Here is a 13,248-nt window from a genome sequence, read left to right as displayed (position 1 = left end):
AAAGTCTAGCTGATATTAAACTTCTCTCTCTCCTATCTAAGCACATGAGGCTTTAAATTCCCTTCAAGTACTCCTGTGCTGCACCCGCATTGGTAAGTCATGCTCTAGAGATGGAGTTTTCAGTTTTCACTTGTGTGTGTGCAGGGGGCCGGGGGGATTTCCTTCCAGCCGTGGTATTTGTGATTCCTCATTTTATTTCATTGTCATTTGGGGTAAACAATTCTTTTTTCCTTTGGGAATTATTTCATTTATTGTAACTCCTGACCTTGCTCTCCTTTACCTACCCTGTCCCAGGAATATGCCATGCTTTACCTGGTTGGTAAATTTGGGAAGATTCAACTAATAGGATGGGTAATTCTTTAATTCCTGGGGTAAGTCATCTAGCCCACTGGGCTGTCTTTCTAGGCACTGTTCTCCAACATTCCAAACTTCCTTCAACTTCTCAGTAATACAGGTAATATTCTGGCTCCTCCCTGCTAATGTCATACTCTTTAATTGCTCCAGAATGCAAGCAGGGATGAGAGGGTTGTCTGTTGAGCCTGACATTCTCCACTAGATAACAGTTCTTTTGTGTTCATTTAGACTTCTTCTGTGTTCCCAGACTACGTATGACATTTTAATGCTCTGTGGTATTGTTTATAGTAGGTAGATGTATATGTGTGTACACAGACTTATAGAGAGGTACAGCATACATGAAAGTACATGTTTATATATCAAACTTAGACTAGTCTTTACCAGTACTTTGACTTACCAGTTTCTGAGAATACACTAAAATATCTCATTTTGCTTTTGCTTTTGCTTTGTAATTTAATTCTTTCTTTTGGTTTAAATAAATTGAAGATATTGCTAGCTTCATACAGGATCAGGACTGCTATAGGTGTGTGAACAATATGCATCTACTGATCTCAGCCTCCTTTAGCTCATAAAACTGGGAAATTTTTTTATGATATTTCATATCTAACTTACAAAGGGTGGCTAGACTTTTTTCCCTCCAAATCTTTTGAATTCGGAATCATCCCTGTAACTCACTCCTCAGCCCTGAGTGAGCTCTTAGCAGACTTGCTTATTTAACAGAAAACTGTGTATCTTATGCTTTTGCTTATCAACACAAACCTAAAATAAACAGATTTTATGAACGGTAGCACTCACCATCACATGATTTTGTTTCTAACATCTGCTCTGGGCAGAGATGTTGATTTTCTAGTTCTTGGATAATCACCGCTCTGGAACGGACCTGTATTCCACCGAAGCCTAGGTCCTCCCCATTCACACAGGTCAGCTGACACAGGCTCCACGAAGACCAGTCCTTCAAATAACAGTCACCTGCAAAACACAGGTTTGTAGTTTATACCCATACCCAGAAAGAATAACCACCAGATACCCATTTTATGTTTAACCCCACTGAGCAGTATTTTTAGGTATACATGATATTGGTAAGATTTACATAAATATTTAATATTTGCAAGCTTGTGTGTATTTTTATAAATTTGTATTAACGTTATTTTCTGAGTGACTAACTGGGTGTACTGTGTTGCTTGATGATATCAAATATAACTATAGTTAAGCTTGTCCATCATGATTCCCCTTTTCTTGAGACAACAAATACTTGCTTAAAACCTACTACCACTCTTGTCATTGTTATCATTAAGCACTTGGTACTATTTAAAGAAAATCCAAGTATACATTAAACTTGTCTTCTAGGTATTCAAAATTTCAGAAGAGCTTGAAGTCCAAGGCTGAGAAAGCTGGTATTCATGCTTGACTCCTGTTTCTTCCCAAAGGTGTGGAGGTAAGATAGCCCCCCCGGCAGCTGCAGTCGGGGCACTCATGCACACCATTTCCTCTGATCCACATCTTCAAACTCCCCCCACCCCCCGGCTTTTTTCAATTATTTATTGAAGAGTAACATACATGCAAAATGATTACATATCACAAATGCACAGATAACTGAATTTTCACAATCTGATTAAATGCTCATGTAACCAACATCCACATCAAGCAATGGCATTCTGAAAAATTTCAGAAACCATCCTCATGTTACATACGGAATAGTACCACGGGAACTTTCTCATGTTTGGTTTCTTTCCCTCATTGATGTTTGTGAGATCCATGATGTATTTCTGTAGCTCTAGTCTGTTCATTTCAACTGCTGTACTTCATGGTATGAATGTGCCACAATTTAGATACCCACTCTACTACTGGTGGGCAGCTGGAGATTTGTTAAGTTTTTTTCCTGTTGTGAATACTGCTGTTGTGAACGTTTTAGTATGAGTCATTTGGTGAACTTACAAACACATTTCTTTGGGGTATATAACTAGAAGTGGAATTGCTGGGCTGTAGTATGTCGTGTGTTCATCTTCAATCATTTTGAGAACAGGGAAGATTCAATGAAATACCTTTCCCATACACTCTATTCATTCTTCAGGACTGACTGCTTGGGGATACTGTTCAGAGAATACAGTAAATTTCGATAAACACAAATCCATAAGGGGTCCTTATCACTTTAATTATTCCAGCCATATCACATGAATAATTTATTTTGCCTTATATTATGCTGAAGATGTCCAACATGAGCCAAGTTGCCTGGAGAGCTGATTAATGAAAAAACTTCTGCCAGGATTAAGAAATCCTGGAAAGATATGAATTACTGACTAACAGATATGTGTATAATACTAAAATGGAGTGATTTTTGTAGAACTTAATTATATGTCCTTAATACTGTGTCTAACATCATCTAAAAGTGAAGGAAATCCTAGTAAATTTTGGAACTGCTAAGGAAAAAGAAGCTAGTAAGAATTAAGTAGTCTAAGAAAGTTTTAGAAATATTTGTTTCTCTTAGGAAATGCTACTTTTGGGTTACTCATTTTTTAATTATGTAGGAGACACTATTAAATATAAAATAGAGAAAGTCCTGTCAAACTCCTTCACCTCAGGGACTGCAAACTACATGGAAATAAAACATACGTTTTTACTAATAGGTTTTATCCCTATGCTTATGTCACTTGACATAGTGTATTTTGCCACAAAAGTCAGTGAGTCTTCTAATCGTAGTCTGTGAATTATATAATTACCGCTGCAAAATAATCCATGTCAGGCTTCAAAGATTTAAGAACAGCAAATGAGTGTGAGGCACTGACTTGTACTAAATATACCTTCATATTTTGACCATATAAACCAGTGTAATAATAAAACGACACTATGCCTGTCAAAGAAATGACAATTAAGTGTCTGAAATGCATTTCCTAGTTCAGTATTGTACTGTTTAAAGCTTATAAGCTCACATATTGCTAGCTTTCAAAACCCATCACTAGGGAAGATTAGCAAGAGAGGAAATGAAATGAATAGGCTGTAATTTACAACAGAAGAGCAGCCTCCCTCTGGATTTGTAATTGCTTTAATTAAAATGGTGTGTTTGCCCTATTCTATGCTACTATGGGATCTTAGAATTTTTTTTTCACATCACTTACCACAGATTTCAATCTTAGGATTATTTGCGTCCCTATTAGAAGAGCAACTATCTTCCCTTAGAAGGTAAACTCTCTGAGGACAGGCTATGTTTGTCTTCCACTTATGTCCAGCCTTGACCCCAGGCCTGGCCTACAGTGACCTCGATAAGTCACACTCAAATGCGTGGTGACTGTGCTGCAGGAAGTAGACTGAGAACAAGCACGGAGGCTCCACAGCAAAGCACAGTGACATCAGTGCCTGGCAAGGGACAGGTCCACTCAAAGCCTTGGGTGTCACAGTGTGTCCCTAATGTGGCACTGGAGCTGTGGTGTGGGAACAGGTAGGCCTTCCACCTTTTAGCTTTGGTCCCCTTTGGTCGACTGTGTGGACATTCAGCAACCAAAGCCTGAAGATTCAGTCCTTGGCCCCGTCCAGAGCTCTCACCTGCTGCCGCAGCCCCAACCTTGGTCTGCAGTAAAGTAAAATGACTTTATTATCGGATTGTGCAGGAGCTCTGGACTGAAATCAGGCCAGTCTGGAGGGAGGGGACAGGAAGTGGAACAGAACTGCTGGATCAGGAAAACGTTATTTTTAGAACATGTGGGAATGTCACAGAAGCAATACTTTGCCTAGGTCTAGAAAGTTAGTTTTAACAAAGTATTTCTTACTGTGAAGTAGGTGGAAATATCTATGTACACAAAGACTATTACAGTTGAATACACAGAGGGAGGAACGCCCTCAAAGTCTAGCATACAGTTAAAAGCACTGGGGGCCGTTATTTTATTTTCTGTTCCATTTATTCATGTTGTCTCAATATCAAACTACAGAAACTACCATATTATCACCTCAAATAATTTACTTACTAAATGAATAAATTGATGAGTGAAAGAATGAACAACCCTTACTGTTAGCTTTTTGGGACTTAGTCCCATTAAAAAATTTTAAAAATATGTTATTTAGATTTTTCTTAGATAATGTCCTTTTTTATATAGAAAGCCTGTTTCATCCCTAATAAGGTTAGCCAAATCCTTATTTTGGGGGGCTCTTATTTGAAATAACACATTTCTTAGAGATGATTTTTAAATCACAATTATAAACAAACTGGGAGAATAAAAACCTTTCTATTTGAGTTTAAATATAGGCAATCCACTTCCAGTCTTGCTCTTTGCTGGCCTGTGAATAAACTGATGCCCCCACGTCTTTCTCAAGGCCTTGGCTCATGCTTGACGTCAAGCCCACATTTCTATCATTAGCAGACTGCTGTCTGCCAAGTATTTCTAAGCTACTTCTATACAACATGTGCTTTCTACATTTTACTGCATGCACCTCGTGTGAAACGCTGAACTGGAATGATTTCCTTCATTGTTTTCTTCCCTTTTTCCTTAAATGACTATTTAGCAGGGGGCAGAATTTTAGGTTACTGATTATTTTCCACTATATTCTGAATATATTCTGCTGTCTTTTGGCTTTCACTGGAACCAAGAGGATTTCTATTATGATTCTAATTGAGTATCTTCAGTTGCAGATAATGTGCTGTTTTCTTTCTGAATGCTTTACAAATTCTTTTGTTTGTCTACATTTTCACTGTAGTCTATCTAGGTGTGAATTTGCTGTTGACTCTATCCAGGACCCAGAGGAGGCTTCTGTTATGACTTGAATCTCTCTTTAGCCACTCCGTGCATAAACACTGCCTCTCTTATTCTCTGCTTCTGGAAATCCTAAAAGGATGTGTGTTCTGTCCTTTATTCCCTCAGCTTTTCTTTCATGCTCTCCGTTGTAGAAGTTCAAACTTTAGCAGGGTGGGTGTCAGCAGAGGCCACATGGGAGATACAGACTTGACCCTGACCTGGCAGCAACGAGGCAGTGCCCCCTTCATCCACACTCCTGGGACTAGTGTTGGCACAGATACTTCTGAATGAGACCACTGCTGACATCCCTTAGCTCAGACTTACGTATGCAGCCCCTTCTCCATCCTGGTCCTGGTAAGAAAAGACCAAGGTATGAATTCTGCGTTGCTGTCCTCACCTGGGCAGGGCTGGGTGCAGGTTTCTTCAAGGACCGTTTTTTTATTACCATCTATAATGGGTTCAATGTCAGTACAGAATTCTTCGTCCACCACTTTGCTGAAATCATCAGCCGACCCATCACTCACTACACAAGAAATGTTCCTTGTTCTGGTCCCTTCGCCACACTGGGCATCCTGAAATGGAGGAAGAAATAACTAATTAGGAAAAGAAAAATAATTCATTAGTGAGCTCATCGCTTACAGTCATCTCTGCACCACTGATTTTGATTTATGAGTAGTTACAGGAGCATCTGAAACCTGAGGGGAGAAGCCCGAGAGGGCACTAGCTATAAAGCATACAGGGAGCAATTTATTTGTTTTTCAGCCAAAGACAGGCAAATAAATTTTCATTAAAATGAATCAGTCTCCAAATGATTTTAAAAACATAGGACAGGGAGTGCTTGTTATCAAAACTAATTAAAGTTATGAAATGGCAAGGTACCTAAGATCGTTAAGGGAAACAGGCCACCTATAAGCTCTGAAAAATATTTCTGAAACCAAGTCTCTGCAGATAAAGAATACACACTTCCATGCAACCTCCTAAGATCTGATACCTGCACTTGGCATGGAGACCACTGGCCATATTGCCACTGGTAACAGGGCTTCACTGGGCAAGGCTTGGACTGTTCCATCAGGGCAGGGCATGGTCTGCCATCACCTTGGAAGGGCTGGGTCACTGTTCGTCTTCGGATCATTTTTCCTTTAAGAGATACAAAGCGATGCAACCTTAGTGTAAGCACATATCTTAATGGGAGAAGGCACCATAGATGTTTCTCCTGAGGAGATCTCAGGAACAAGTAACATTTAGGTATTTTGGAAAGAGAGACACCCTAATTCAACCTTTCTGAAGATCGGACTTAGAGCAAGAGGGACACTGTATTTCCTATTCCTTGACTGTTAGTCTAGTGCTAATTACGGTACAAACAAACCTGTGAGGCCACATGTTTGAGAACACTGTGACCAAGGAGACCAGTCAGAAAGCTGACAGTTCACGGGGCATTCCACCATGCAGGACGCGTTCATCTGCCAGTTCTTCTCCAGGCCGAGCTGCAAGGATAGAGCGAGATGTGTTTGTAAGGACATGACCGCAGTGTTGTGATGATGGAAGGAGTGGGGGAAAAAGGAAAAGACAGGACCAGGGCGGAGAGGAGAGGAAGAAAAAGCAAGATATGTCGTAAAAATATGTCTGCAGGGCAAACACCCAAACTGTTGACATGGTTCGAGCCCAGAGAGAGGGAGCCAAAGGCACAGGATGATGGCAAAACCCGTTCCCTCAATACATTTATCTATTGTTGAACTTTTAACATAAGCAATGGAGAAAGCAGACTTAATCTCCAGATTGGCTGAACTTCCCTGAATAAGGAGTAAATGGGAAAAGCACGGTTACTTTCTGTTAGTAAAACTAAGAGTGTCATCAGTACAGCTGTAAAGTTGTATCTTTGGGATGCTATTTATTTTTACGCGTGCATATCAAACTGAAGCAAAAGATGAAAAAAGGCTTTAAAAATTGCCACTCAAAACCAAAAAATACTTAATGAAATAATACAAAGTAGTTTTTAAGTAAACTCTCTCAGAAGGAAGGTCACCAGAATTTTTTTGATCATGAACATTTACAGACACTTATTATTTTTACAAAGACTCTCCTTAAAACTGATCTCAGCAGCTAACTGTGGTGTAACTGTTATTCTGGCGTTAGCCTCTCCTCAGATAACGTTGTGCATTTTACTGTATTTACTTTCATTCCTTATTAAGTATCCTACCTTTACAATATAGGATGAACTTGAGTATGTATACAAACATTTTAACAAAGTAGCACTGAAATAGAAAAAATTAAGATCTTGTTAGGAAAACGCCACTTTTTACATTGGTACTCCTTGGGCATTTTCAAGACCTTTTTTATTTCTGCCTGAAAGATAAGTTTATGGTGTCTAATTTATATAGCAGAAAATGGCAAAAGAAACTTTCCCTGAAATGTTATGTTGTGGTTCAAGTATAGCTCTTGGCTCTAAGTTATTTACTGAGAGATGATCTCTGTACCACATCCCTCTGCTGGCACTCCCCTTATATTTCCACTAGTAATACCTGGCAAAGCTGAGTACTTGGTGTGAAAACTTTCATCATATCACTTAATCTAAGGCTCATAAAATCACTTAAAAGTCACTGGAGATTGGCAATAGGACTCTTAAGGTGACATGATAAAAATGATGTGTGTTACATTTAAAGTAGATAATAAGTTTCATAGAAAAAGGGTCTGAATCATTCTTCAAGTACTACTGGCTTATTTTACTAGAGAATTAAAAAGGATGTCTGTTTACAGATATTCTGGATGTCCTGTGGCAAGACAGTTTCCCCCATGCTACTGTCCCCCTTACATTTATTGCATTTTCTGTCTGTCTGTCTATCAATCATTAATCCAAACATATATTCAGGGATCAAAGAACAGAAAAGGAGAAACCAATTACTAGTTATCATGTGAGTTAGTGTCTGAAAAACATCAAAGACAAAAGTGCTACAGAAATGCTGGATGGGTTTAACCCTAACTTTCCTCTTTGTTGGGTAGTAATGCCATCTTTCTTTCTGGCTGTTAGAGAAACAGCGAGACTTAGCTACTGCTGTTGCACTGAATGCAGGGTTTGCACATGAATTAGTAGGTACGCAATCAATCTATTGTCAAAAAGATAGCCAGCTTTTCTCAGGGCTATTATTTGATTCTGCTGCTTCCATAGGGATGGATAAAATGAGATCTGAGTTGTTTAATCCAGTTCCTGCAAAGAGTAGCACTGTTCTCCCTGAAGACAGTGTTTGATAAAATGTTATGATTTGAATCCCTAATTGTCATTGCAATATTCAAATATGATCATATTTGTCCATAAAAGTAAATTTATCTAGGCTCCTAGATAATTTAAATTACAGGCACTCACGTTTCATTTAAGAAATAAAAGGCCCTATTTATAGCTTTGTCCTGTAGTCATATGAAATATTTAAAAGCTAGTCTTGTATAATTTGGGTTTAGCTTTCAGAAAGCTCTGAGCTATTCATCCTTATTTCGTTCTGACCCAGGAAGGCATTTACAAGTGCATTTGCAAAAAAAAAAAAGAGACATAATAACCAACTAGAAGTAGATCACAGAAAGCTCTCCAACCTGTATATGACTATAGTAATATTATTTTTATAATGACCACATTAACTTTAATGTTATTAATTTCAAAACCAAATTGATTCAGGTATGAAATTTCTAATTAAATCTAAAGCAATAACTAAGTTATAAGATGATAGTGAGAGGAATTGATTAACTAAACAGCATGTTTCCAGCACATTTGGGAGCTCTGTTCCCATCGACAGAGATATAGAGAGTTAAGTTAGGTCCACATGATAAAGACATCAAATGGATTAAAATAGTTCCATCTTGGGTTTTCCCTTAGGAGTTGGAACAGTTTACTGTGGGCAGATACTAACCCCCAGGATGTGTAGACAGAAGCTGTGGTCATCTGTCTACTGAACCCTGATGAGGTTAAGTTCTTCCCTGTATGTCTAAATTTATAGAGGCTGCTGCTTATCTTGGTTCCTGTTTAACCCAGTGGGCCTCAGATGCAGGAGTCAAAACCTGTCAGGAAGAGGTGTGCCCTTTTGGTCTGGAAATCAGACAAAATAAATACAACCTGAAGAGCAGCTTCATGAAAACTAAGGCAGGCCAACAACTATGTTTTCTCAGATTTCCTCAGGTCACAGCTGATGAAATACGATCCGACATCTTCATACTGTTGGGTTAGTATGAAACTACTGGGGGCATTACTTTTGTAAATTGGAGAATTAACAGCTACAGTTCTCTGTACCTAAAGGCACTAATGGCAGACTCCCTTCCTTTGTCTGAATTTCAAGCTCCCTCTTATCCAGACCTTAGTCATACATTCACAGCTGGGTATTAGATCCTAATATCAAAATCTGCTACCAAACCACATGCGATCAATGTTTTGCAACAGAGAGAGTAAATGATGGCTCTTGGCAGGTGTCCCAGGCAACACAAAATTCACGTGAAATTACAAAAGATGATGAGTAGTCTGATTAAGATTTATTGCCTCTATGCACCTTGATTATTTATTGTTCCCCAAGCATTTCTTTCAGAATAGGCTAATTAGCATACCTTTAGGCTCCAAGCAGAACAAAATACAGGAAATTATGTGTAGAAATCAGTAGTGTTGGGCCGTGTCTCTTTTCAAGAGGGTGCGTAGCAGCCTCTGAATAGCGCAGAAAACATCTGCTGGCAACGAGCTGCACAACGCACTGGTCACTTGGCTCGGCATGAGTTGAAATCATTTGGAAAGAATGTACTCACAAAGATCTAACCCAGCATCCCCTTACCTCTTCACAGTACTTCAGGTTAACCGACTTGCCATCACTTCGAACACAATCCAACATCCTTGTTTTCATGCCATTTCCACAAACTGCCTTCTCACTCAGCTGACACGTACTCCAGTCTGAAAGGAAGGGAGCCCATCAGCACAGAAGGCTACGTAGGAAACAGATTTCAAAGGAAACTCGGATGACCTGAAACCCATATTTAATTCACAACTGCTTCCTAAGCCCCACAATCAATCATCCCACATGCAGAGCATATGGGTCTCGGCTTTGAGCATATCAGGAGTCAAACGGCATTGCTGGGGTTGCACACGGCTGCAGGGATCATTCCTGAAGGCAGGTGCCTGCTTGTCAAGCTTGACGGCTGGCCGTTTGGTGATGCTGTAAAAATGGTCTGGCCTGCAGATCAAAGGGCATTTTTCCCTTATGAAAGTAAAAGTTTAATTTTCAATGTTTTTGTTTTAGCGAAATAATCATAATTTTAATGGCTGGTACTTTGGGTAGCTGTATTCAAATAAAACACTATTTCACTTACTGTTCATACTTAGAATGTTTTAAAATGTACACTTCAATTTATTTCAAAATCACTTTGGCCATATTTATTTCACTTATTTTCTGTCTTTGGCAAAATAATTCTTTCCTCTTTCTTTCCAGGGTAACATAACATGTCCCAGAGAACTGTGATTTCATTCTGTCATTAAAGGAAATTGAAGAGAAAAACTGAAAGCAACAAAAAGCCAACCTGACTGCTACATGTCATTGTACAATTTCTGGAGTGTATTTCAATGTGAAAATCACTTGGGAAAAATTCCAGAATAAGCTTCAGTGTTGTCCTAAGTCATATAAACCAAGAAACTTGCCTTTCCTAAAGCGTATGCCTTGATGGTATGAGATGAGGGTTTAGGGAAAAAAATGGAATTTATAATGAGCCTTTTTCCTTAAAAAAAAAAAAAAAACCCTCATCTATCTTTTTTCACCTTTGGTAATACTGAAATTTTTATATTTCCTACATACATATTTTGGCAAGCTTAAGATCGTTGATATTTTTACATCAGACTAATCATGCTTATGAACTGCCCCTACAGAAAAAATTGCTATCCCAGTATTCACGGCGATTAAACATCTTCTGAAGAAGAAAGACATCTTTCAATGAAAGTGATACCCATGGGGAAAATCGAAGTGGGAGGGTGTCTTAAATAGGATCATTTAGACTATTCACAATCTGCTTCAAGAGCTAATGTTTGTGTGATGTTTTCATTCCCACTATCTTGATGTTTATTAAAAAAAATAAGACAAATATTTCTGTCATTTAATACAGGATTATTTCTGGGAGAGGAAGCAGCAGGCACGCAGATGGGAGAAGGGCAATACTTCCGGGAATGCTGCTGAGCTGACAGACACGGGATCTGACCGTTAACTCCAGGAGGAAATGACAATTCGCGTACCTGTTACATTATAATCATAGTGGAAGCAGTTTTTGTTCAGGTTACAGGGTTCCTTCTCAACAGCATCGGGGCAGGCTCTTCCTTCATCCGCAGGTTGTCTGATGGGATCAGCCGACCTTTGCCGGAAACTGCTTTGATTGCAAGGCTGACAAAGAATAATATAACTCGTCAGAAAGGTGAATCCTCAGCCACAGAAGAGCTAATGTATTAGGGAGAGCACTGGAGCAGGAGTTAGAAGGGTTGGGCCACTGGCTAGCTTAAACAATTCCATAACAGCTCAGTTTCTTCATCTATAAAATCAGGGTGCTGGACAAGTTTCTGATGCTCCATCTAACTATAGGACACTGTGGACGGGGAATGCTGCCCGCCTTTCCAGTTCGACAAGGATCAAGCCATCAGCCACTGCAGCCGCCCACGTCGTGTGCCCTGAGGGAAAATCAGGATGGAGAAAAACAGGAAGCAGTCTGTGCTGTGGACACTGAACCAAGATAGTTAAGATACAAACCTAACGAACAATTTCAGTGAGCCCAGATTCCTGTATCTCCTATATATAGGAAAGAACTCAAATCATTAACTTGAGATGTCTGTTTTTTGTCATCAGCAGTAATCTTTTGATGTTCGGCTACATGTTTTTTTTCCCAGCAAAAACTTCCTAGTTATCCTGGTTCCTCCCTTACCTCTTCTTTGGAGCAGTTCCTCAGAGCTGAGAGGCTCTCTCCCAGGCTTCAGTCCTCAGTAAGATCCCTGAATAAAACTGAACTTGCAGCTTTTGTGTGGTTTTCTTCTTTGGTCGACAATGTTTAAGAGTCTATCTAACTCAAAAAGAAATCTGCACCCCCACGTTCATAGTAGCACTATTTACAATAGCCAAGACATGGAAACAACCTCAGTGTCCATCGATGGACGAATGGGTAAAGAAGCTGTAGTACAATTATACAACAGAATATTACTCAGACATAAAAAATGAGGGTTCCTACAAACTTGTGACAACACACATGGACCTGGAAGGCATTGTGCTACATGAAATAAGACAGAGAAAGACAAATACTCTGTGATCTCACTTACACATGGAATCTAAAACAAAACAAAACTCACAGAAAAGGATCAAAATCGTGGTTGCAGAGACGGGGGTAGGGAGGAGGGAGAAGTGGAGGAAAGTGGTCAAAGGCTACAAAGTTCCAGTTGGTTATAATAAGTAGTAGAGGTGTAATGTACAACCTGACTGTAGCTCACACTGCTGTGCGACAGGAAAGCTGTTACGACAGTAAATCTTAACAGTTCTCACCAAAAGCAGAAAAATTTGTTTCCTTTCTTCTTTCTTTTTATTATACCTATTTGAGAAGATGGATGCTAGGTGAACCTATTATGTTAATCATTTCATAATATATGTAAATAAAACCATCATGCTATCTGCCTTTAATATAGAGGGATGTCTATCAATTATTTCTCAATAAAACCCTGACAAAAAGAGTCTGTCAACTATGGATAGATAAGTCACTGGTAAGGGAGAAGGGGTGGGATGGAGGGCTAAATTGGGAGTTCAGGATTTGTAGATACTACTGTATATAAGGTAGATTAATAACAAGGACCTACTGTATAACACACGGAACTATATTCAATACCTTGTAATGGCTTATAGTGAAAAAGAGTATGAAAAGGAACATATAGATAACTGAACCACTATACTGTACACCAGAAACTAATAAAACCTTGTGAACTGACGATACTTCAATTAAAAAAAGGTAAAAAAAAGGGATACATCACAGCACCCACACACAAGTGATCATTAATTATTACAGATCGCTAATATAGACGTTATAATAAATTAATGTATCTATCTACCTACCTGTCTAACAACAGTTTCTCAGACCTGAAAAACTGTTTTAAGGATGACTTTAAATAACTAGCTATTAGTGACCCTTACTCCCTAATGCG

General features: G+C 39.0%; 1 protein-coding gene and 1 long non-coding RNA gene across 7 annotated transcripts in view; one reads left to right on the top strand and one right to left on the bottom strand.

The window, feature by feature from the left end:
* LOC116281276 (uncharacterized) overlaps positions 1-12,083 on the top strand; it is a 60,856-nt gene extending 48,773 nt beyond the window's left edge. For 2 of the 6 annotated variants that reach the window (XR_012074458.1, XR_012074459.1), the window contains exons 5-8: positions 42-92; positions 295-1,336; positions 1,702-1,789; positions 10,523-12,083. This is a non-coding gene — a long non-coding RNA (uncharacterized lncRNA). The remainder of the gene's footprint in view (positions 1-41; positions 93-294; positions 1,337-1,701; positions 1,790-10,522) is intronic. The other 4 variants (XR_012074460.1, XR_012074461.1, XR_004190679.2 and 1 more) reach the window with 4 other exon arrangements.
* The window catches only part of THSD7A (thrombospondin type 1 domain containing 7A), a 353,632-nt gene that overhangs the window by 13,194 nt on the left and 327,190 nt on the right, over positions 1-13,248 (bottom strand). Inside the window, exons 17-22 of the mRNA XM_031679614.2 lie at positions 11,314-11,458; positions 9,872-9,987; positions 6,442-6,559; positions 6,067-6,212; positions 5,473-5,647; positions 1,150-1,323 (exon numbers count right to left, since the gene is read on the bottom strand). Of these exons, the coding sequence (XP_031535474.1) occupies positions 1,150-1,323; positions 5,473-5,647; positions 6,067-6,212; positions 6,442-6,559; positions 9,872-9,987; positions 11,314-11,458 (874 nt within the window). The remainder of the gene's footprint in view (positions 1-1,149; positions 1,324-5,472; positions 5,648-6,066; positions 6,213-6,441; positions 6,560-9,871; positions 9,988-11,313; positions 11,459-13,248) is intronic.

The sequence above is a fragment of the Vicugna pacos genome, chromosome 7 (assembly GCF_048564905.1).
Source record: "Vicugna pacos chromosome 7, VicPac4, whole genome shotgun sequence".
NCBI classification, from domain to species: Eukaryota; Metazoa; Chordata; class Mammalia; order Artiodactyla; family Camelidae; genus Vicugna; species Vicugna pacos.
The sequence above is the reverse complement of the archived record's forward strand: the minus strand, read 5'-3'. Positions and strand labels throughout refer to the sequence as shown.